Below are 24179 nucleotides of genomic sequence, written 5' to 3'. Positions count from 1 at the left end.
TAATGTCTAATTTTCTTTGAAAACAAACGTAAATGAGATAAATAATCAAATGTCCATGTCTTAAAAATGAACAAATTTAGCCATGAAATACTCAGTGATGCAGGCAGGATGCTGTCAGAAGAGTTTCTATGTCTTCTATGTTTTTGGTCACTAAGTGTATTTCCACAGGACTGTTGAAGCTACAATCAAGGAAAAGCATCAAAAAGGGATATTAGTCTAGACAACACTTGAGGTGACAAAAGATATTGTTTCCAACATATATCTGTTAAATATTATGTGAGGAGAAATGTGTTGTCTCTACAATAAATATCCATAGTCCTCATTGTATTGTATGCTAGCAGAACAAACAGCACATGGGGGTGTAGCTCAGTGGTAGAGCATTTGACTGCAGATCAAGAGGTCCCCAGTTCAATTCTGGGTGCCCCCTGCAACATTTAAATATGTTACTAAGTTCCTTATAGAGCACTTTCAATAACAAACATGCTGAATTATCTGTCTCTGTAGGTCCTCTGCCTTGAAGAGACAGACTACTTGTTGTTTCACTTGAAGGGTTTTATAAATTGGACCCAGCAATGGTACACATCAAATTCACCTGTATGCGCAAAGATGTGAAAAAGTTGAATTTTTACACCATCTGATGAATGACATATGAAAAAGATGCATTAAATGCAATCATAGTCAGTTAAAAAATGCAATTTATTTGGAGTAATTGGAGGAAAAATGCCAAAGGGACACATGTTGGGCTATTTGTTTTAAAACCACATGAAAAACTATAAAAAACAGGCAAATCCCCTGCAATTTACATATGTACAGCCAAAGTTAGGCAATTATATATATTTAAGGACCAAGGAGGGTTAAAACATGGACTGCTGAAAGCATGTTTCAGTTTTCTGTAAGGACAACAACTCCTGAGTTTGTTTTTCACATAATGTCTAATTTTCTTTGAAAACAAACGTAAATGAGATAAATAATCAAATGTCCATGTCTTAAAAATGAACAAATTTAGCCATGAAAGACTCAGTGATGCAGGCAGGATGCCGTCAGAAGAGTTTCTATGTCTTCTATGTTTTTGGTCACTAAGTGTATTTCCACAGGATTGTTGAAGCTACAATCAAGGAAAAGCATCAAAAAGGGATATTAGTCTAGACAACACTTGAGGTGACAAAAAATATTGTTTCCAACATATATCTGTTAAATATTATGTGAGGAGAAATGTGTTGTCTCTACAATAAATATCCATAGTCCTCATTGTATTGTATGCTAGCAGAACAAACAGCACATGGGGGTGTAGCTCAGTGGTAGAGCATTTGACTGCAGATCAAGAGGTCCCCAGTTCAATTCTGGGTGCCCCCTGCAAAATTTAAATATGTTACTAATTTCCTTATAGAGCACTTTCAATAACAAACATGCTGAATTATCTGTCTCTGTAGGTCCTCTGCCTTGAAGAGACAGACTACTTGTTGTTTCACTTGAAGGGTTTTATAAATTGGACCCAGCAGTGGTTCACATCGAAGTCACCTGTATGTGCAAAGATGTGAAAAAGTTGAATTTGTACACCATCTGATGAATGACATATGAAAAAAATGGATTAAATGCAATCATATTCAGTTAAAAAATGCAATTTAATGGGAGTATTGGAAGACAAATGCCAAAGGGACACATGTTGGGCTATTTGTTTTAAAACCACATGAAAAACTATAAAAAACAGGCAAATCCCCTGCAATTTACATATGTACAGCCAAAGTTAGGCAAATATATATATTTAAGGACCAAGGAGGGTTAAAACATGGACTGCTGAAAGCATGTTTCAGTTTTCTGTAAGGACAACAACTCCTGAGTTTGTTTTTCACATAATGTCTAATTTTCTTTGAAAACAAACGTAAATGAGATAAATAATCAAATGTCCATGTCTTAAAAATGAACAAATTTAGCCATGAAAGACTCAGTGATGCAGGCAGGATGCCGTCAGAAGAGTTTCTATGTCTTCTATGTTTTTGGTCACTAAGTGTATTTCCACAGGATTGTTGAAGCTACAATCAAGGAAAAGCATGAAAAAGGGCAATTAGTCTAGACAACACTTGAGGTGACAAAAAATATTGTTTCCAACATATATCTGTTAAATATTATGGGAGGAGAAATGTGTTGTCTCTACAATAAATATCCATAGTCCTCATTGTATTGTATGCTAGCAGAACAAACAGCACATGGGGGTGTAGCTCAGTGGTAGAGCATTTGACTGCAGATCAAGAGGTCCCCAGTTAATTCTGGGTGCCCCCTGCAACATTTAAATATGTTACTAAGTTTGATTATAGAGCACTTTCAATAACAAACATGCTGAATTATCTGTCTCTGTAGGTCCTCTGCCTTGAAGAGACAGACTACTTGTTGTTTCACTTGAAGGGTTTTATAAAGTGGACCCAGCAGTGGTTCACATCAAATTCACCTGTATGCGTAAAGATGTGAAAAAGTTGAATTTTTACACCATCTGATGAATGACATATTAAAAAGATGCATTAAATGCAATCATAGTCAGTTAAAAAATGCAATTTATTTGGAGTAATTGGAAGAAAAATGTCAAAGGGACACATGTTGGGCTATTTGTTTTAAAACCAGATGAAAAACTATAAAAAACAGGCAAATCCCCTGCAATTTACATATGTACAGCCAAAGTTAGGCAATTATATATATTTAAGGACTAAGGAGGGTTAAAACATGGACTGCTGAAAGCATGTTTCAGTTTTCTGTAAGGAGATCAACTCCTGAGTTTGTTTTTCACATAATGTCTAATTTTCTTTGAAAACAAACGTAAATGAGATAAATAATCAAATGTCCATGTCTTAAAAATGAACAAATTTAGCCATGAAATACTCAGTGATGCAGGCAGGATGCTGTCAGAAGAGTTTCTATGTCTTCTATGTTTTTGGTCACTAAGTGTATTTCCACAGGACTGTTGAAGCTACAATCAAGGAAAAGCATCAAAAAGGGATATTAGTCTAGACAACACTTGAGGTGACAAAAGATATTGTTTCCAACATATATCTGTTAAATATTATGTGAGGAGAAATGTGTTGTCTCTACAATAAATATCCATAGTCCTCATTGTATTGTATGCTAGCAGAACAAACAGCACATGGGGGTGTAGCTCAGTGGTAGAGCATTTGACTGCAGATCAAGAGGTCCCCAGTTCAATTCTGGGTGCCCCCTGCAACATTTAAATATGTTACTAAGTTCCTTATAGAGCACTTTCAATAACAAACATGCTGAATTATCTGTCTCTGTAGGTCCTCTGCCTTGAAGAGACAGACTACTTGTTGTTTCACTTGAAGGGTTTTATAAATTGGACCCAGCAATGGTACACATCAAATTCACCTGTATGCGCAAAGATGTGAAAAAGTTGAATTTTTACACCATCTGATGAATGACATATGAAAAAGATGCATTAAATGCAATCATAGTCAGTTAAAAAATGCAATTTATTTGGAGTAATTGGAGGAAAAATGCCAAAGGGACACATGTTGGGCTATTTGTTTTAAAACCACATGAAAATCTATAAAAAACAGGCAAATCCCCTGCAATTTACATATGTACAGCCAAAGTTAGGCAAATATATATATTTAAGGACCAAGGAGGGTTAAAACATGGACTGCTGAAAGCATGTTTCAGTTTTCTGTAAGGACAACAGTTCCTGAGTTTGTTTTTCACATAATGTCTAATTTTCTTTGAAAACTAAAGTAAATGAGATAAATAATCAAATGTCCATGTCTTAAAAATGAACAAATTTAGCCATGAAAGACTCAGTGATGTAGGCAGGATGCTGTCAGAAGAGTTTCTATGTCTTCTATGTTTTTGGTCACTAAGTGTATTTCCACAGGATTGTTGAAGCTACAATCAAGGAAAAGCATGAAAAAGGGCAATTAGTCTAGACAACACTTGAGGTGACAAAAATATTGTTTCCAACATATATCTGTTAAATATTATGGGAGGAGAAATGTGTTGTCTCTACAATAAATATCCATAGTCCTCATTGTATTGTATGCTAGCAGAACAAACAGCACATGGGGGTGTAGCTCAGTGGTAGAGCATTTGACTGCAGATCAAGAGGTCCCCAGTTCAATTCTGGGTGCCCCCTGCAACATTTAAATATGTTACTAAGTTTGATTATAGAGCACTTTCAATAATAAACATGCTGAATTATCTGTCTCTGTAGGTCCTCTGCCTTGAAGAGACAGACTACTTGTTGTTTCACTTGAAGGGTTTTATAATGTGGACCCAGCAGTGGTTCACATCAAATTCACCTGTATGCGTAAAGATGTGAAAAAGTTGAATTTTTACACCATCTGATGAATGACATATGAAAAAGATGCATTAAATGCAATCATAGTCAGTTAAAAAGTGCAATTTAATGGGAGTAATTGGAGGAAAAATGCCAAAGGGACACATGTTGGGCTATTTGTTTTAAAACCAGATGAAAAACTATAAAAAACAGGCAAATCCCCTGCAATTTACATATGTACAGCCAAAGTTAGGCAATTATATATATTTAAGGACTAAGGAGGGTTAAAACATGGACTGCTGAAAGCATGTTTCAGTTTTCTGTAAGGAGATCAACTCCTGAGTTTGTTTTTCACATAATGTCTAATTTTCTTTGAAAACAAACGTAAATGAGATAAATAATAAAATGTCCATGTCTTAAAAATGAACAAATTTAGCCATGAAAGACTCAGTGATGCAGGCAGGATGCCGTCAGAAGAGTTTCTATGTCTTCTATGTTTTTGGTCACTAAGTGTATTTCCACAGGACTGTTGAAGCTACAATCAAGGAAAAGCATCAAAAAGGGATATTAGTCTAGACAACACTTGAGGTGACAAAAAATTGTTTCCAACATATACCTGTTAAATATTATGGGAGGAGAAATGTGTTGTCTCTACAATAAATATCCATAGTCCTCATTGTATTGTATGCTAGCAGAACAAACAGCACATGGGGGTGTAGCTCAGTGGTAGAGCATTTGACTGCAGATCAAGAGGTCCCCAGTTCAATTCTGGGTGCCCCCTGCAACATTTAAATATGTTACTAAGTTCCTTATAGAGCACTTTCAATAACAAACATGCTGAATTATCTGTCTCTGTAGGTCCTCTGCCTTGAAGAGATAGACTACTTGTTGTTTCACTTGAAGGGTTTTATAATTGGACCCAGCAATGGTACACATCAAATTCACCTGTATGTGCAAAGATGTGAAAAAGTTGAATTTTTACACCATCAGATGAATGACATATTAAAAAGATGCATTAAATGCAATCATATTCAGTTAAAAAGTGCAATTTAATGGGAGTAATTGGAGGAAAAATGCCAAAGGGACACATGTTGGGCTATTTGTTTTAAAAGCAGATGAAAAACTATAAACAAACAGGCAAATCCCCTGCAATTTACATATGTACAGCCAAAGTTAGGCAAATATATATATTTAAGGACCAAGGAGGGTTAAAACATGGACTGCTGAAAGCATGTTTCAGTTTTCTGTAAGGACAACAATTCCTGAGTTTGTTTTTCACATAATGTCTAATTTTCTTTGAAAACTAAAGTAAATGAGATAAATAATCAAATGTCCATGTCTTAAAAATGAACAAATTTAGCCATGAAAGACTCAGTGATGTAGGCAGGATGCTGTCAGAAGAGTTTCTATGTCTTCTATGTTTTTGGTCACTAAGTGTATTTCCACAGGATTGTTGAAGCTACAATCAAGGAAAAGCATGAAAAAGGGCAATTAGTCTAGACAACACTTGAGGTGACAAAAATATTGTTTCCAACATATATCTGTTAAATATTATGGGAGGAGAAATGTGTTGTCTCTACAATAAATATCCATAGTCCTCATTGTATTGTATGCTAGCAGAACAAACAGCACATGGGGGTGTAGCTCAGTGGTAGAGCATTTGACTGCAGATCAAGAGGTCCCCAGTTCAATTCTGGGTGCCCCCTGCAACATTTAAATATGTTACTAAGTTCCTTATAGAGCACTTTCAATAACAAACATGCTGAATTATCTGTCTCTGTAGGTCCTCTGCCTTGAAAAGACAGACTACTTGTTGTTTCACTTGAAGGGTTTTATAAATTGGACCCAGCAGTGGTTCACATCAAATTCACCTGTATGCGTAAAGATGTGAAAAAGTTGAATTTTTACCCTATCCGATGCATGACATGTGAAAAAGATGCATTAAATGCAATCATATTCAGTTAAAAAGTGCAATTTATTTGGAGTAATTGGAGGAAAAATGCCAAAGGGACACATGTTGGGCTATTTGTTTTAAAACCAGATGAAAAACTATAAAAAACAGGCAAATCCCCTGCAATTTACATATGTACAGCCAAAGTTAGGCAAATATATATATTTAAGGACTAAGGAGGGTTAAAACATGGACTGCTGAAAGCATGTTTCAGTTTTCTGTAAGGAGATCAACTCCTGAGTTTGTTTTTCACATAATGTCTAATTTTCTTTGAAAACAAACGTAAATGAGATAAATAATCAAATGTCCATGTCTTAAAAATGAACAAATTTAGCCATGAAATACTCAGTGATGCAGGCAGGATGCCGTCAGAAGAGTTTCTATGTCTTCTATGTTTTTGGTCACTAAGTGTATTTCCACAGGACTGTTGAAGCTACAATCAAGGAAAAGCATCAAAAAGGGATATTAGTCTAGACAACACTTGAGGTGACAAAAAATATTGTTTCCAACATATATCTGTTAAATATTATGTGAGGAGAAATGTGTTGTCTCTACAATAAATATCCATAGTCCTCATTGTATTGTATGCTAGCAGAACAGACAGCACATGGGGGTGTAGCTCAGTGGTAGAGCATTTGACTGCAGATCAAGAGGTCCCCAGTTCAATTCTGGGTGCCCCCTGCAAAATTTAAATATGTTACTAAGTTTGATTATAGAGCACTTTCAATAACAAACATGCTGAATTATCTGTCTCTGTAGGTCCTCTGCCTTGAAGAGATAGACTACTTGTTGTTTCACTTGAAGGGTTTTATAAATTGGACCCAGCAGTGGTTCACATTGAAGTCACCTGTATGTGCAAAGATGTGAAAAAGTTGAATTTTTACACCATCAGATGAATGACATATTAAAAAGATGCATTAAATGCAATCATATTCAGTTAAAAAGTGCAATTTAATGGGAGTAATTGGAGGAAAAATGCCAAAGGGACACATGTTGGGCTATTTGTTTTAAAAGCAGATGAAAAACTATAAACAAACAGGCAAATCCCCTGCAATTTACATATGTACAGCCAAAGTTAGGCAAATATATATATTTAAGGACCAAGGAGGGTTAAAGCATGGACTGCTGAAAGCATGTTTCAGTTTTCTGTAAGGACAACAATTCCTGAGTTTGTTTTTCACATAATGTCTAATTTTCTTTGAAAACAAAAGTGGACCCAGCAGTGGTTCACATTGAAGTCACCTGTATGCGCAAAGATGTGAAAAAGTTGAATTTTTACACCATCTGATGAATGACATATGAAAAAGATGGATTAAATGCAATCATATTCAGTTAAAAAGTGCAATTTATTTGGAGTAATTGGAGGAAAAATGCCAAAGGGACACATGTTGGGCTATTTGTTTTAAAACCAGATGAAAAACTATAAAAAACAGGCAAATCCCCTGCAATTTACATATGTACAGCCAAAGTTAGGCAAATATATATATTTAAGGACTAAGGAGGGTTAAAACATGGACTGCTGAAAGCATGTTTCAGTTTTCTGTAAGGAGATCAACTCCTGAGTTTGTTTTTCACATAATGTCTAATTTTCTTTGAAAACAAACGTAAATGAGATAAATAATCAAATGTCCATGTCTTAAAAATGAACAAATTTAGCCATGTAAGACTCAGTGATGTAGGCAGGATGCTGTCAGAAGAGTTTCTATGTCTTCTATGTTTTTGGTCACTAAGTGTATTTCCACAGGATTGTTGAAGCTACAATCAAGGAAAAGCATGAAAAAGGGCAATTAGTCTAGACAACACTTGAGGTGACAAAAAATATTGTTTCCAACATATATCTGTTAAATATTATGTGAGGAGAAATGTGTTGTCTCTACAATAAATATCCATAGTCCTCATTGTATTGTATGCTAGCAGAACAAACAGCACATGGGGGTGTAGCTCAGTGGTAGAGCATTTGACTGCAGATCAAGAGGTCCCCAGTTCAATTCTGGGTGCCCCCTGCAACATTTAAATATGTTACCAAGTTTGATTATAGAGCACTTTCAATAACAAACATGCTGAATTATCTGTCTCTGTAGGTCCTCTGCCTTGAAGAGACAGACTACTTGTTGTTTCACTTGAAGGGTTTTATAATGTGGACCCAGCAGTGGTTCACATCAAATTCACCTGTATGCGTAAAGATGTGAAAAAGTTGAATTTTTACACCATCTGATAAATGACATATTAAAAAGATGCATTAAATGCAATCATATTCAGTTAAAAAGTGCAATTTAATGGGAGTAATTGGAGGAAAAATGCCAAAGGGACACATGTTGGGCTATTTGTTTTAAAAGCAGATGAAAAACTATAAACAAACAGGCAAATCCCCTGCAATTTACATATGTACAGCCAAAGTTAGGCAAATATATATATTTAAGGACCAAGGAGGGTTAAAGCATGGACTGCTGAAAGCATGTTTCAGTTTTCTGTAAGGACAACAATTCCTGAGTTTGTTTTTCACATAATGTCTAATTTTCTTTGAAAACAAAAGTGGACCCAGCAGTGGTTCACATTGAAGTCACCTGTATGCGCAAAGATGTGAAAAAGTTGAATTTGTACACCATCTGATGAATGACATATGAAAAAGATGGATTAAATGCAATCATATTCAGTTAAAAAGTGCAATTTATTTGGAGTAATTGGAGGAAAAATGCCAAAGGGACACATGTTGGGCTATTTGTTTTAAAACCAGATGAAAAACTATAAAAAACAGGCAAATCCCCTGCAATTTACATATGTACAGCCAAAGTTAGGCAATTATATATATTTAAGGACTAAGGAGGGTTAAAACATGGACTGCTGAAAGCATGTTTCAGTTTTCTGTAAGGAGATCAACTCCTGAGTTTGTTTTTCACATAATGTCTAATTTTCTTTGAAAACAAACGTAAATGAGATAAATAATCAAATGTCCATGTCTTAAAAATGAACAAATTTAGCCATGAAAGACTCAGTGATGCAGGCAGGATGCCGTCAGAAGAGTTTCTATGTCTTCTATGTTTTTGGTCACTAAGTGTATTTCCACAGGATTGTTGAAGCTACAATCAAGGAAAAGCATGAAAAAGGGATATTAGTCTAGACAACACTTGAGGTGACAAAAAATTGTTTCCAACATATATCTGTTAAATATTATGGGAGGAGAAATGTGTTGTCTCTACAATAAATATCCATAGTCCTCATTGTATTGTATGCTAGCAGAACAAACAGCACATGGGGGTGTAGCTCAGTGGTAGAGCATTTGACTGCAGATCAAGAGGTCCCCAGTTCAATTCTGGGTGCCCCCTGCAAAATTTAAATATGTTACTAAGTTCCTTATAGAGCACTTTCAATAACAAACATGCTGAATTATCTGTCTCTGTAGGTCCTCTGCCTTGAAGAGATAGACTACTTGTTGTTTCACTTGAAGGGTTTTATAATGTGGACCCAGCAGTGGTTCACATCAAATTCACCTGTATGCGCAAAGATGTGAAAAAGTTGAATTTTTACACCATCAGATGAATGACATATTAAAAAGATGGATTAAATGCAATCATATTCAGTTAAAAAGTGCAATTTAATGGGAGTAATTGGAGGAAAAATGCCAAAGGGACACATGTTGGGCTATTTGTTTTAAAAGCAGATGAAAAACTATAAAAAACAGGCAAATCCCCTGCAATTTACATATGTACAGCCAAAGTTAGGCAAATATATATATTTAAGGACCAAGGAGGGTTAAAACATGGACTGCTGAAAGCATGTTTCAGTTTTCTGTAAGGACAACAATTCCTGAGTTTGTTTTTCACATAATGTCTAATTTTCTTTGAAAACTAAAGTAAATGAGATAAATAATCAAATGTCCATGTCTTAAAAATGAACAAATTTAGCCATGAAAGACTCAGTGATGTAGGCAGGATGCTGTCAGAAGAGTTTCTATGTCTTCTATGTTTTTGGTCACTAAGTGTATTTCCACAGGATTGTTGAAGCTACAATCAAGGAAAAGCATGAAAAAGGGCAATTAGTCTAGACAACACTTGAGGTGACAAAAAATATTGTTTCCAACATATATCTGTTAAATATTATGGGAGGAGAAATGTGTTGTCTCTACAATAAATATCCATAGTCCTCATTGTATTGTATGCTAGCAGAACAAACAGCACATGGGGGTGTAGCTCAGTGGTAGAGCATTTGACTGCAGATCAAGAGGTCCCCAGTTCAATTCTGGGTGCCTCCTGCAACATTTAAATATGTTACTAAGTTCCTTATAGAGCACTTTCAATAACAAACATGCTGAATTATCTGTCTCTGTAGGTCCTCTGCCTTGAAAAGACAGACTACTTGTTGTTTCACTTGAAGGGTTTTATAAATTGGACCCAGCAGTGGTTCACATTGAAGTCACCTGTATGCGCAAAGATGTGAAAAAGTTGAATTTTTACACCATCTGATGAATGACATATGAAAAAGATGGATTAAATGCAATCATATTCAGTTAAAAAGTGCAATTTATTTGGAGTAATTGGAGGAAAAATGCCAAAGGGACACATGTTGGGCTATTTGTTTTAAAACCAGATGAAAAACTATAAAAAACAGGCAAATCCCCTGCAATTTACATATGTACAGCCAAAGTTAGGCAAATATATATATTTAAGGACCAAGGAGGGTTAAAACATGGACTGCTGAAAGCATGTTTCAGTTTTCTGTAAGGAGATCAACTCCTGAGTTTGTTTTTCACATAATGTCTAATTTTCTTTGAAAACAAAAGTAAATGAGATAAATAATCAAATGTCCATGTCTTAAAAATGAACAAATTTAGCCATGAAAGACTCAGTGATGCAGGCAGGATGCCGTCAGAAGAGTTTCTATGTCTTCTATGTTTTTGGTCACTAAGTGTATTTCCACAGGATTGTTGAAGCTACAATCAAGGAAAAGCATGAAAAAGGGCAATTAGTCTAGACAACACTTGAGGTGACAAAAAATATTGTTTCCAACATATATCTGTTAAATATTATGGGAGGAGAAATGTGTTGTCTCTACAATAAATATCCATAGTCCTCATTGTATTGTATGCTAGCAGAACAAACAGCACATGGGGGTGTAGCTCAGTGGTAGAGCATTTGACTGCAGATCAAGAGGTCCCCAGTTCAATTCTGGGTGCCCCCTGCAACATTTAAATATGTTACTAAGTTCCTTATAGAGCACTTTCAATAACAAACATGCTGAATTATCTGTCAGGATGATGTCATATAAGTATCAGTTAAATATTTTACTATACTATAGAGCAGTTTCAGTAATAAACATGCTGAATTATCTGTCTCTGTAGGTCCTCTGCCTTGAATATCTAAGTGGTAAAGCATATGACTGCAGAACAACAGGTCCCCAGTTCAAATCTAGGTGCCCCTTATGTTTATTTCTTCCAATCCCAACTGAGCACCGTTAGTAACAAACACGCTGATTAGGTGAAAACTCTGGTTCCACGGGCCTCCTAAAAACATAGCGTGTAGTCCAATCGACGCATTCTGAACTGCCCTAAATTCACATTGAAACACTTACATCTCCATCTACCAGGATTTCAAATTTGAAGACAGTCTAATTCAATTTACCACATGTAAGCACTAACACTATTTAGGAATAAGCTATCCAAATTGTAGCTCACCATGAACAGCACTAAAAGCTTGACTGCAAATCTGAGTTTAAGATGAGATGTTGGCAAAATATACTGTTTTCAACAAGACTTGTGGAAAATCAAAAAATTTCTTTTAACAAGTCAACCACCATAGGTTTGACGTGGCACATATGACCTTATTCCAAAAATGCATTTAATTAAATAATTAAGTATTGGGGGTAGTGATTCTCATTGTTTTGGAAAACTTTGTGAAAGACTCAAATTAACTGTGAAAGAGTATTTTCCCCTTCCAGATTCCATTGATTTTCCGTTTTTGTTTAACTTAATTGTTACAAATATTTGACGCTTTTCTAACTTTTATCAGTACAAATTATGAAAAATAAAGTGTTTTGAAAAACATGTATAAGTTCCCCTCCAGTCTACAGTTTTGTGCTATTAAAAGCAAGCTTAATTTTGGTTTCGTTTGATCAGAGCCTGTGTTTTCACATTTACTGTGTCCCCTACATGGCTTGGTGTAATCCCAACAATTGACCATGACATTTCTGATTGTAATGTGACAAAATATGAAGAACTTCAAGGAGTATGAATACTGTTTTAGGGATTTGAAAACACAAACATGCAACAAATATAATGATCAGTTTTTAAAGATAATAAAATGAAGTGTTACTTATATTTGTAGCCTGAAGAAAATTACAATAATAAAGCCTGTTTCGTTTTTCCAACCTTTCAGTTTCTTTGATCAATGCTGTAAACAGATGAGAAAAATCTCATCAAATGTGCATTTAACAGAACAGATAAAGAGACAAAATGTTTGATGCTGGTAGAACATTTTTTGGTCAGTGGCTTGATTTCTAATGCATTCATACAAATATCAATAAGACTCACCACAGCCTGTTTATGTGAATTTGACAGAATGCTGTGGACTCTGACTTGGCCATGCCGGACGTCGTTCATGTCAAACCACAGGTCCTGCGTTCGCTGGTCCTCAGGGCCAAAGCTTTGCCATGTGTAGTACTTGCTAGAGGCCTCCTTAAAGACAGAAATAAGGTGGTTGTGAAGGACCTCAGGAACATGTTTAAATGTCATGCTGTTTTATGCATTTCCAAGCTTGTGTAGAGGAGTAAATATTTCTTTCCAAAAGAGGGCACTGTTTGACCTCAACTAAAACAAATACATCAAGTTACAAACCAAAGTACTATTACATCCCTTAAATATTTACAGTGAGAAGAAACAATGTGGGTTAGCACTCACCACTACATGTGTCATGTTGTTTGGCAATGTGTTGATAGTGAGTCCTCCACCCAGAACTGTCCTGCTTGTCCTGCCCGAAAAAGATCTTCGGTCTCTGTAGCCAGCAGTTAACGCTTCACGCTGCTGTGGGATTACACTGTAGGAGCCATCTGGTAGGAATAGTGTGAATTAGTTCTTTTTTGTCAGAAAAATGCATTTTGAATTACAAGGAGCATTTCAACAAAAGAAACAAATGAATATGCCAGTTTTACTGCAGCTCTAAAATCAGATGTTTACAATGCTGTGGTTTTGTGCTCAGACAGTGAGTCTTGTGAGAAATTAAAATGTTCCTTTGAATTTGTCTGCCTTGGCTTTGTCAGTAAAAGCGATTTGTTGAAACCATACAACAATATTTTTCTTCTGCTTTGAATGTGTTGTCAAACCCTGCAATCAGAGCTGACCCTATCTGGTAAGCAAACTGGGGTAGGTAGGCTTTGTTTTAAACTTTTGGGTGTTTTAATTGACAACTTGCCCTCTTTGAAGCCGCTCAAGCTTGGCTCATGTTAAAAGTTTATTTCTGCACTGTGCTCTGTTTTTACTTGCTGTGTGGAAAATTCATGTTCTGCTGGTATATTTATCCTCATTATTTGATTTTGATGTGTAGACATTTTGTCCTTGCACAACCTCAACTTTATGCAGCTGTATAAAAAAAGCCTTTACGGTGGTGCAAAGTGGTAATTTTGACAATGATTATATACAAGCACCACTGGAAAGGCTTATCAGGGGCTTTCTCAGTGGGGATAATACAAATTTGTGAAAATTGAAAATATGGTCAGGGTGAAAAGAATTTATATGGATTGTGGTTTTTGATTCTTATATATTAGGACAATAATAAAAATGATCTTGGATTTACTTACTGCTAAAGTTATTTAAATCACACCACAAGTGGGCAAAGAACACAACAGATTCCAGAAGGACCTTATTTTTTAATTTTATGTTATTTTTTTATTTTTTTATGTGTCCTGTCTGGTAGAGTAGCACTCAGAATTGCTGTCTGAGTGCCAAAAAGAAGCCCAACAGATTTACTTTCACAAGTTACGGCTAACGCTATAAATGCTCCGGTTGATATATATGAAAAATACTTTATTAGAAACTGCTTTGGGGTCCTTTTAATTGCAATGAACATCGAGACAGAAACAAAAAAAGAAGCAAGAAAGATAGAGGTGGGGCGAAAAGGAAAAAGGGAGAGAAAGAGAAAAGAATAGAGTACAGAAAGAAGGTGAAGAGCATACAAAATACGGGAAGATTACGTCTACACCTACAGAAACATATAAAACAACAACAATTTTACCGAAAAGTGCACGGGACTAATGCATGCAAGATGTATTTAGTGGTAAATGCAGCTCAGTATATTACATCTGTGTATCTGTTAACACCTGAATCTAAACACCTGTGGGTGTAACTGTGAACGCGCTTGTGTATATAAGGTTTCTCCGTAAAAATATGCAATCGCGAGTGTGACAAAGAGGAGATCTGAGCCACAGACATCCAAAAGCCGACCAAAGCATGGGAACCCTGGGTGGACCACTGCTGGGGCTACCACAACCCCCCCAGAGAAGAACAGAATACAGCCCCAGAGGAACCACCCAGCAGCCACAGTGCAGAAGCCCCAGGAAGCTGCAGTGATGAGCCCCCAGCCTGTGCCGGGAGCTGTCTACAGCGAAGCAGATCCAGCCATGCACTCAGATACCCAAGACCCCGGGACACATCACCCAACAAGCAGAGGCTCCACAGAGCCAGGGGGCCCAGGCCCAGGTCCAGGCAAGCTGCCACCGGGAGCGGGACGGCACACACCGAAGCACCCAGTCCCGGACACCGAAGACCACCCATACACCAGCAGGCAGAGACACCAGCCACCGGTGGGGAGGAAATAGGCACCACATCTGATGGGGGGGCCTTAGCTGATCCAAGAGAGGGAGCAGCCCAACACCCAACCTGACACAAAAACAGGCACACATTCCCACTCTCAGGCGTACACATAAAAACACACACACGCACACACCAAACGTAAACAATGGACGTCATACACTCACTCACACTCCCCATACATACTCTATACTCCCAGGTCCAGGTACCGATACCCCGGAGGGGCAACCAGACCCCAGACCCAGGAAGTGGTCCCCTTCATTCCGGGAGGACCTTATTTTTAAATAAAAACCTTTAGCAGCAATAATATAACATAATCACTTTCTATATGACTTTATCAATCTCTCAGTTTGTTGTGGTCCCAATCGTCATTTTTCCACAACTCTGTTGATGTTCCTGTGTGGGCCAAGCTTCAGCTGTTGGACAGATGATCTTACACTTGACTCAGTCAAAATACTTTGTTATACAGAAGAGTTCATCCTTGATCAATGGCTACAATATCTCCAGGATCTGTGGCGGCAAAATAACCCCAAATCATCACTTGTCCACCTCCATGCTTGACAGTTTGTATGAGATGTTTGTGCTAATGTGAATAGTTTTTTCTCCAAAATATCTGCTTTGGTCTCATCTGTCTAAAAGATTTGGTTCCAGAAGTCTGGTGTTTCATTTTTGTGCAACTTTGCAAACATGAACACACATTTTCAAAAAGAAGAGGCTTTTTCCTAACAACCTTTCAAAACAATAAATTCTTGTTTAGTCTTTTTTGACAGTCATAAAACATAATTTCTAACATGCTAACTGAGGCCTTCAGACCGTTTAGGAAAGAGATTAAGACTCACAAACAGTGGAACTGAAAACGCAGCAATTAAGATTAGTCAGTAATATTTATGTAATTCAAATTTTTTAAATTTCATTAATAAAACTGATCAGTTCCGTATCTATCAAAAATTAATTCTGATGGGTAAATTATTTTACTTAATCAATGAGCTCCGATTTGATACTTGACCTTAATATACAATAATTGTGGCCTTTGTCAGAAATGCACACTTTCTTAGAAAACAACACTAATAAAATCCAAGCCACATGAGCCTCTACCTGCTAAACTGGATGTTTCACATGATGAAGCTAAAGTGCTGATCATTTGAAAGAACTGAACAAACTCAAGTGATGGAAGGATGGAAGGAACAACACAAGGTAATCACAGTCATCTGATTATGGGACAACTTAACAACATTTACAGGACATCGATATGAACACAGACACTGATATTGATTCTAACTTCCTTAACTATTTATACAAAACATTGTTTTGCCTCACAGAGAAGTATTTACTGTTCAGTTATTCACTTTAACAGTAAGAGTTTATATAAAAAAAACACCTAAACATCCAAGAATACTTAAATCAGTTGACAAAAAAAACCAAAAAAACAATATCATTGCAATATCAAGAACCTGGCTCCAAACTTAGAAACAGTTATGTTCGGTTTTTGTTTTTTGTTTGCCTTACGGAACGCCGTAGTGACGTCATTCAACGGCCTATATAAATCCAAGGCGGCGCTGAATTTCCGCGGGGTGTCTCGTCTAACCCTAAGTGAGGGTCACTTCCTGTACTCCACATTTGCTGTTTTTTCGTTCCAGGCTTTCAGCAGATTACAGGAGGATGTTAGCAGGCGCGTTAATGGGGGAAAAAAGCCAGGAAATCACCCTGTGGTGCTCAGCTTCCTCCCTGAAACCCCGGGGTATTTTTACCGTGGTCAGCCCGGCTGCCGCGAAGAGTTAGCCTCTGCTGCTCCGTGGGTTTTTTCCCAGTGGGGGAGTCTCTCTGAGCAGATTAAAACTGAGTGAGGTGACCCTGCCGGACCAACCGGTGTCCGGTTAGGAGACCTGTGCTCAAACACGCTTTAAAAAAATAAAGAGTCAGCCATAGTTTAACTGTTGTTTCTTGCTTTTGCAGGACTTTTCACGGCTAGTTCACACAGCTAGCGCAAAGTTGCATGAAGGTTGAAGCTGGAAAATGGGCTCGCATGTGTGCAGAAGCTCAAGTGATAAAACAGGGAAAGTATCAGTTTAGCTGGAAATGTGGACCAAAATGTCGCCATTTTGTAATTTATGGGAAATTCCGAAGAAAATGCAGTCCAAGGCCACTTTAAAGTCAGTTTTTAGGTACTGTGATGCTCCATTCACTTTACTTTCACTTTTTAAGATGTAGCCACATTAATGTAGGAAAAATACTGAAGAATGAAATCCGGATATTAAAAAAAAAACGAGTTAAATTGTCACATAGCTTAAAGCCTTATTTCATACAGAAGTGGGGAGTTATATCTGATTATATTCCAGCTTGGGACTGTTTTTCAAAAGTTGGTATTTTATAGTATTTCTGATGTTACTATTGAGTATTTTACCACATATTGCATGGCATTTAGTCCATTTTAGGACTTTCTTGTGTTCAGATAAAACTCTGACTCCCTCTTTTTTCTCAATAGGTCAAGTTATTGGGATGTCTAAAAAAGAAATTCACTCTTAGTTCAGTTTAGCTGTAATCTACCTTTAACAGAAAGTAATTTAAACTGACTTCCTTATAAGCCAAATATTTTTTATAAACAAACAGCTGGAGCTCTTTAACCAAACAGCTTTTCAGTTCTATAAGGGGGGCATGTCCGGGCTTGTTATTCTCTATTTCACCCTCTATGGGCCATTAAAGTGACTTAAAGCATCAGTCTGCTAGCAAATATCTTCCACACTTATCAAAACTACTTTATAATTAGTTTTAAGCCATAGTCCATATTCCTTGACCTAATAGGCTGTTGGAATATGTTATCCTTTGTGGTGTGTCAGATCATTTGTGGCTGCCAATTATATCACTATAAATCTAGACGTGATTCTAGGTCAGCGGATCTACGCTGACGGGACATCTATTTGGTAAGGGGGGGACAGGGAAGTCTCATTTTAATGGGGGGCAGATGAAGTCTCACAAACTGCACATATTTAATGTGAAGATTTTAAAGTTACGTATTGCAAATACCTCTGCTTGCTGATGCTGGTAGGATTTAACAAAGAATGTGAACTTAAATATTGACGAAAATAAAAGAAAGTTGCAACTTCCTGCTGATGTCTCATGTAAAAGTTGCTCTTTTTAACGCATTTTAACGCCTACATCATAGTATCGACACTTAACTCAGAAAATCACACACTACTGGGATAAAGCAACAGAATACTATTGAGGTGACTCAGTGTCAAGATTTGATTTGAACATCCGTTCTTCTTTGAGGGAAGAGTGCAGGAATTGTACCTAATTTAGACGAAACAACTCTTGAAAGAAAGAGTGAAAGATTTTAACGAACACCTGTTAATGTAGATGCGATGACCGCCAACTCCTCTGCTCCTTGAAGTGACATTCAGATTCATCAGTGATTGTGGGGATGTTCCTGGTTTTTCCAGGCATCATGTTCATGGTGCGTATTCCATTAAAACAAATGCTTTAGGATCATTTCCTCTTAATGAAGACTACAGACTAATTTCAATAGGAAAAACTTGCCAAAGATTAGATTTTAAAAATGCTAACTATAATGATGATCTCACAGCTATCTCCTCTTTTTTCTCTAACAAATATAGTCAAGTTATTTATTTAGGCTTTAGAAAGCTTATGTAAAGAACCTAAATGTTCTACATCAGTTGGTGACACAACGTTGTTTTTCTTTCTACAAAACATATTAGGTGACTAAATATCTTCTAAAAGAGGTGATTGCATGTTTTGCCTTTTTTCCGATTAAATTGAAAATTAATTTTATTATGAACTGTTTTCTTTTTACCTTCTTAGCAATAAATTAAATATGTAATATTTCAATGAAACAAAGTAAAAAAGAAAAAAAAATTGTAGTTTTGAGAAGGGATTTCAGACATTAGCCTTCATGAACGTACAGTATTTTAACTTTTTGGGTCAAATGCTTTCTTTTTTTCTTGGTCTATGTAATGTTTTTAGTTTATTCCCAGTAACAAAAATGAGAACTTTCTTCTAAAAGCTTTGCTGTATTTAGTTAAGTTCAATAAATGGGCCTGGCCTGAGTTTTTTATGAGTAAAAGGTCGCTGGATGATTTTAGCCCGGATTACTGTGAAAATAGAATAAAAGCAAAAAAAAAAAAAAAAACATGGCAAATAAAAGAAAAATACTTTGTGTTTTACCAAATATTTTTCCATTTATGAAGATAGAAACTAGCAATGGAACATCTCATCCTAAAAAATTACCAAAAGTGTCCACTTGCTATTAGCTTCGTTTGCCAGAGGACCAAATTTGTATCATTCTTGAAAAGCGGTCGTGGGCCACACACAATTATTCCAAGAGCCTCATATGGCCCCTGGACCAAACCTTGGACACCCCTGATTTATTTGAACCATTCTTCTTGGGAGGGTGGATCTATTACACAGCTGCAGTGATTTTAAACACAAATGCAAATACTTTTTCAGAGCTCATTATTAAACCTAATTTTAAACCTCTGCAGATTAGAGAAAATCTATCATAAATTCAAACTTGAAATCCGAATTCTTGTTTTTAAAAACAAATGGAACTCTTATATTCATTTCACCCTGGATGCCTTTAACAAATGTTACGATCTTTATTTAAGGCTGCTTCTGTAGAAAGCTTGGATGTACCAAATTTAAAAAAAAATTTAATTTCTTTGTAAACACACAGCGCATAAAGAATATAGGTGAGGTTTGGACTACAAAATCTCTTTCAAAATGTAAAAGTTGCTGAAAAATGTATAGGATCAGGAGCTGGTGGAAAAGTCCACTAAGTTAAAAAAACAAATGACGAACACGTTTAAAGCATTAAAAGAACAGATGCTTTGGCCTGAAAACTGACCTTTGCCTGTTCTTTCAGGAGCAACCAAACCTCAACGTTTAGCTGCCTTTTTCTGTGCATGGCGAGCTTAGTGTGGTCAGAGTGGACGCACCCTTCCTGAGCAAAGGCCAGAGGAGTTGGCATCAAGTCCCACACATCAACCACACTAAACATCTATAGTTCTTCTCAACGACGTCTGCTGAATTACATTTCTTAAATTGCTCTTCACCAAAATAGTTTTTGCCTAAATTATGTCACTTTTTTCTGACATCTTTGGCTTCAATTAGATTCAGATTAAATCCTGAAAACGATGCTCCTGCTCCTGCCATCGATGTGTTTTTTGGACAGCTAGCAATCTGCTCACACACCACAGCAAAAATGACCACATTTTAATGAATTCAAAGGAGACAATGAATCTTAAACAGAGCCAAATAAAATTCATCACACACCTCTTATTAAGACAAATCTTCTCAAGGTGAAACATGTGCTTTTCTCACTTATCCTCATCTATCCAGCTCTCAGCTTAGAGAAGACTGCACATTCTGCTTTTCATTGTCCAATTAGAGAAATGAATGAGTTCAGTGTGTTCAGCTCAAAACAATTTTTCAAACAAACACTGTTCCAAATTACTTCACAGTTTTATAAGATATGTTTCACTCCTTTCGTTGTTATCATTCCCCCACCAAATCACATGTATGTTTCCCGTAACAGGTCAGTTTTCAGCTTGGACAAAACTTTTTCAACAAGCCCAGATACTGGACTAACTGACAATAACATCATATCATTGGTTTAGCTTTACAAAACAATGTTATTTTTGATTACTGCCTGATTCTAAAATGTTTTGATCACTTTCAAACCCCTTGTTTAGGCAACTTCTAAGCAGGACAAAGACAGAAGGCCAAAATCTGAGGTCATAACAGGGTGCACCATTTATTTTCAGCTTGAGTTTCCTTGTTTTTCTGGTCAAGATAGCGTCAACGACTCTCTTGGGATCAAAGTCGTTTTTTAAAAAGAGAACTGTGTAAAGAGTTCAATGCCAAAGAAGATAGAGCAGAAATACAGAAAAAAGGGGAATTATGTTGGGTCAGTACTGAAAGCTGACCTCTTATGTTGCAAGCACCTCCTGCAAACTCTCTATTTTAATTTGCAACACATTTCCTGATGCAGAAGAACTTTCATGATCTCAGTTGTAATTTGTCACATTATCTTAACAAAACAGCATTCAGCTGAACTCTGTCTAAAACATTTTGCCCTCATCACAGACAGCTTTTTCCTATCTGAAATCACTGATTCAATTACAGGTCCTTCTCAAAAAATTAGCATATTGTGATAAAGTTCATTATTTTCCATAATGTCATGATGAAAATTTAACATTCATATATTTTAGATTCATTGCACACTAACTGAAATATTTCAGGTCTTTTATTGTCTTAATACGGATGATTTTGGCATACAGCTCATGAAAACCCAAAATTCCTATCTCACAAAATTAGCATATCATTAAAAGGGTCTCTAAACGAGCTATGAACCTAATCATCTGAATCAACGAGTTAACTCTAAACACCTGCAAAAGATTCCTGAGGCCTTTAAAACTCCCAGCCTGGTTCATCACTCAAAACCCCAATCATGGGTAAGACTGCTGACCTGACTGCTGTCCAGAAGGCCACTATTGACACCCTCAAGCAAGAGGGTAAGACACAGAAAGAAATTTCTGAACGAATAGGCTGTTCCCAGAGTGCTGTATCAAGGCACCTCAGTGGGAAGTCTGTGGGAAGGAAAAAGTGTGACAGAAAACGCTGCACAACGAGAAGAGTTGACCGGACCCTGAGGAAGATTGTGGAGAAGGGCCGATTCCAGACCTTGGGGGACCTGCGGAAGCAGTGGACTGAGTCTGGAGTAGAAACATCCAGAACCACCGTGCACAGGCGTGTGCAGGAAATGGGCTACAGGTGCCGCATTCCCCAGACCTGGGTTACAGAGAAGCAGCACTGGACTGTTGCTCATTGGTCCAAAGTACTTTTTTCGGATGAAAGCAAATTCTGCATGTCATTCGGAAATCAAGGTGCCAGAGTCTGGAGGAAGACTGGGGAGAAGGAAATGCCAAAATGCCAGAAGTCCAGTGTCAAGTACCCACAGTCAGTGATGGTCTGGGGTGCCGTGTCAGCTGCTGGTGTTGGTCCACTGTGTTTTATCAAGGGCAGGGTCAATGCAGCTAGCTATCAGGAGATTTTGGAGCACTTCATGCTTCCATCTGCTGAAAAGCTTTATGGAGATGAAGATTTCATTTTTCAGCACGACCTGGCACCTGCTCACAGTGCCAAAACCACTGGTAAATGGTTTACTGACCATGGTATCACTGTGCTCAATTGGCCTGCCAACTCTCCTGACCTGAACCCCATAGAGAATCTGTGGGATATTGTGAAGAGAACGTTGAGAGACTCAAGACCCAACACTCTGGATGAGCTAAAGGCCGCTATCGAAGCATCCTGGGCCTCCATAAGACCTCAGCAGTGCCACAGGCTGATTGCCTCCATGCCACGCCGCATTGAAGCAGTCATTTCTGCAAAAGGATTCCCGACCAAGTATTGAGTGCATAACTGTACATGATTATTTGAAGGCTGACGTTTTTTGTATTAAAAACACTTTTCTTATATTGGTCGGATGAAATATGCTAATTTTGTGAGATAGGAATTTTGGGTTTTCATGAGCTGTATGCCAAAATCATCCGTATTAAGACAATAAAAGACCTGAAATATTTCAGTTAGTGTGCAATGAATCTAAAATATATGAATGTTAAATTTTCATCATTACATTATGGAAAATAATGAACTTTATCACAATATGCTAATATTTTGAGAAGGACCTGTATAACAGGAGAAAAAAACAGGCAAGATCTTCTTTCTGTTTCCCCAATTCTTACATGAATCAAAACTTTTCAGTTGAAGAACAGCAGTAAATAAGTATTTTTCTTTCTCTGCCAGACTGCAGCAGAGTGGCAAAAAGAAAAGCAGGTCCAAATCTAATTTTAAACTTGCGACAGACTGTGGGTTGTTGCTTAGACTTAGTTGCATGCTTGTGGGGAAGACTTCGTTTTATTGTACACTTTATTGTAAACTTGTTCATTCAATTTTGTGCATAAAAGAGAAAAATGCATGGCATGCCAATTTGCCCCTTTATTAAGATACTACTGAAGTTCTGTGGTTTAAAGCACATTTCAATAGACAAAAGTTACACCAGAGATGTTAACTTACCCAAAAATTTAGAACTGATGAGAAAAAGCTTTGACTACAACTCATTACACAGCTTTACAACATTTAAAATTTATATAATGAAGACAAATAACATCACATTATAAGCAGTATTGTGTCTGCTTATCTTTTTTGCTGATATTTTTTTTAATCTCTTTGACACCAACCTGCTCATGGGACTAGAGATAGAAATTAGTCACCTGGCTAAAATCTCAGGTTAATGTTGATTAATATCAGTTGCCCTGTTTTTAAAACTAAACTAAACTGAACTAAAGAGGATTTCGGTGTGTAAAAGATAAAAATATCCACAGCTCACCTGTCTGCTGCTGATCCCAGACTTTGACTGGCTCTGTTTGGGAGAGACAGAGAAACAGCATCATCAAACTGGACCACATCTTAAGGTTCGCCTGCAAAAACATAAAATTCTGTCTCCACTTCTTTCTTTCCTTTCTTTACAAAAACAGATTTCAGCCTGCTTCCACCCACTGTTGTCTCCTTTGTCCCTCTGAATCTCACTCGCTTCAGACACCAGCCAGTTTCTACTCACTAACTACACCCCTTTTCTCTCCTCTGGGATGCTTTCGGGATGCAGCAGAGATGACTACAATAAACACATTAAACAAAAATCACCTTCATGAAAGGTGTTCATACTTTCTCTTAGTTGTTTTTCTACAAACATGGGTATGTAGTTGCTGCCTTGGACCACTGCAACTTTCAGAGTAATACAATTTTAAATATGACAACCAGCAGTATTAATCCTCAATCTTTCCAAACAAGATATAAATCCAGTCGATTTCTGACATGTAAGATTTGGTATGGAGTATGAAACTCAGCAAGGCTGGCTTACACCGAGTGCTATTTATAACATTTCATATTCCATATCATGTCAAAAGGTAATTGCTCCCCAAATTTGCCACATTTGGCAACGGCTGCCATGAAGCAATGCTATGAAGGAATTCTGGCCAGCTCTTCTATGCAGAATTGTTTCAATTCAGCCATTTTGCGGGGTTTTGAGCATGAATGCCTTGTTTAAGGTCATGTTACAGCATCTCAATTGGATGTTAGAAAGTTTGTGG

General features: G+C 37.0%; 1 protein-coding gene and 11 non-coding genes across 12 annotated transcripts in view; 11 read left to right on the top strand and 1 right to left on the bottom strand.

Annotated features, from left to right (window-relative positions):
- LOC124862972 (plexin domain-containing protein 1-like) overlaps positions 1-23593 on the bottom strand; it is a 34936-nt gene extending 11343 nt beyond the window's left edge. Inside the window, exons 1-3 of the mRNA XM_047357192.1 lie at positions 23420-23593; positions 13114-13262; positions 12748-12891 (exon numbers count right to left, since the gene is read on the bottom strand). Coding sequence (XP_047213148.1) covers positions 12748-12891; positions 13114-13262; positions 23420-23522 — 396 coding nt within the window. The 5' untranslated portion in view covers positions 23523-23593. The remainder of the gene's footprint in view (positions 1-12747; positions 12892-13113; positions 13263-23419) is intronic.
- Positions 356-427, top strand: trnac-gca. The gene has a single exon. It is a non-coding gene; the product is annotated as a tRNA-Cys (tRNA).
- trnac-gca lies at positions 1282-1353 on the top strand. Its single transcript has one exon. It is a non-coding gene; the product is annotated as a tRNA-Cys (tRNA).
- Positions 3133-3204, top strand: trnac-gca. Its single transcript has one exon. It is a non-coding gene; the product is annotated as a tRNA-Cys (tRNA).
- On the top strand, positions 4058-4129 carry trnac-gca. Its single transcript has one exon. It is a non-coding gene; the product is annotated as a tRNA-Cys (tRNA).
- Positions 4983-5054, top strand: trnac-gca. Its single transcript has one exon. It is a non-coding gene; the product is annotated as a tRNA-Cys (tRNA).
- Positions 5908-5979, top strand: trnac-gca. The gene has a single exon. It is a non-coding gene; the product is annotated as a tRNA-Cys (tRNA).
- On the top strand, positions 6834-6905 carry trnac-gca. Its single transcript has one exon. It is a non-coding gene; the product is annotated as a tRNA-Cys (tRNA).
- Positions 8156-8227, top strand: trnac-gca. The gene has a single exon. It is a non-coding gene; the product is annotated as a tRNA-Cys (tRNA).
- On the top strand, positions 9476-9547 carry trnac-gca. Its single transcript has one exon. It is a non-coding gene; the product is annotated as a tRNA-Cys (tRNA).
- On the top strand, positions 10402-10473 carry trnac-gca. The gene has a single exon. It is a non-coding gene; the product is annotated as a tRNA-Cys (tRNA).
- trnac-gca lies at positions 11328-11399 on the top strand. Its single transcript has one exon. It is a non-coding gene; the product is annotated as a tRNA-Cys (tRNA).
- Positions 23594-24179: the final 586 nt, after the last annotated feature.

Source organism: Girardinichthys multiradiatus, chromosome X, assembly GCF_021462225.1.
Source record: "Girardinichthys multiradiatus isolate DD_20200921_A chromosome X, DD_fGirMul_XY1, whole genome shotgun sequence".
NCBI classification, from domain to species: Eukaryota; Metazoa; Chordata; class Actinopteri; order Cyprinodontiformes; family Goodeidae; genus Girardinichthys; species Girardinichthys multiradiatus.
Note: the sequence above shows the minus strand (reverse complement) of the source record. Positions and strands in the feature narration are given on the sequence as shown.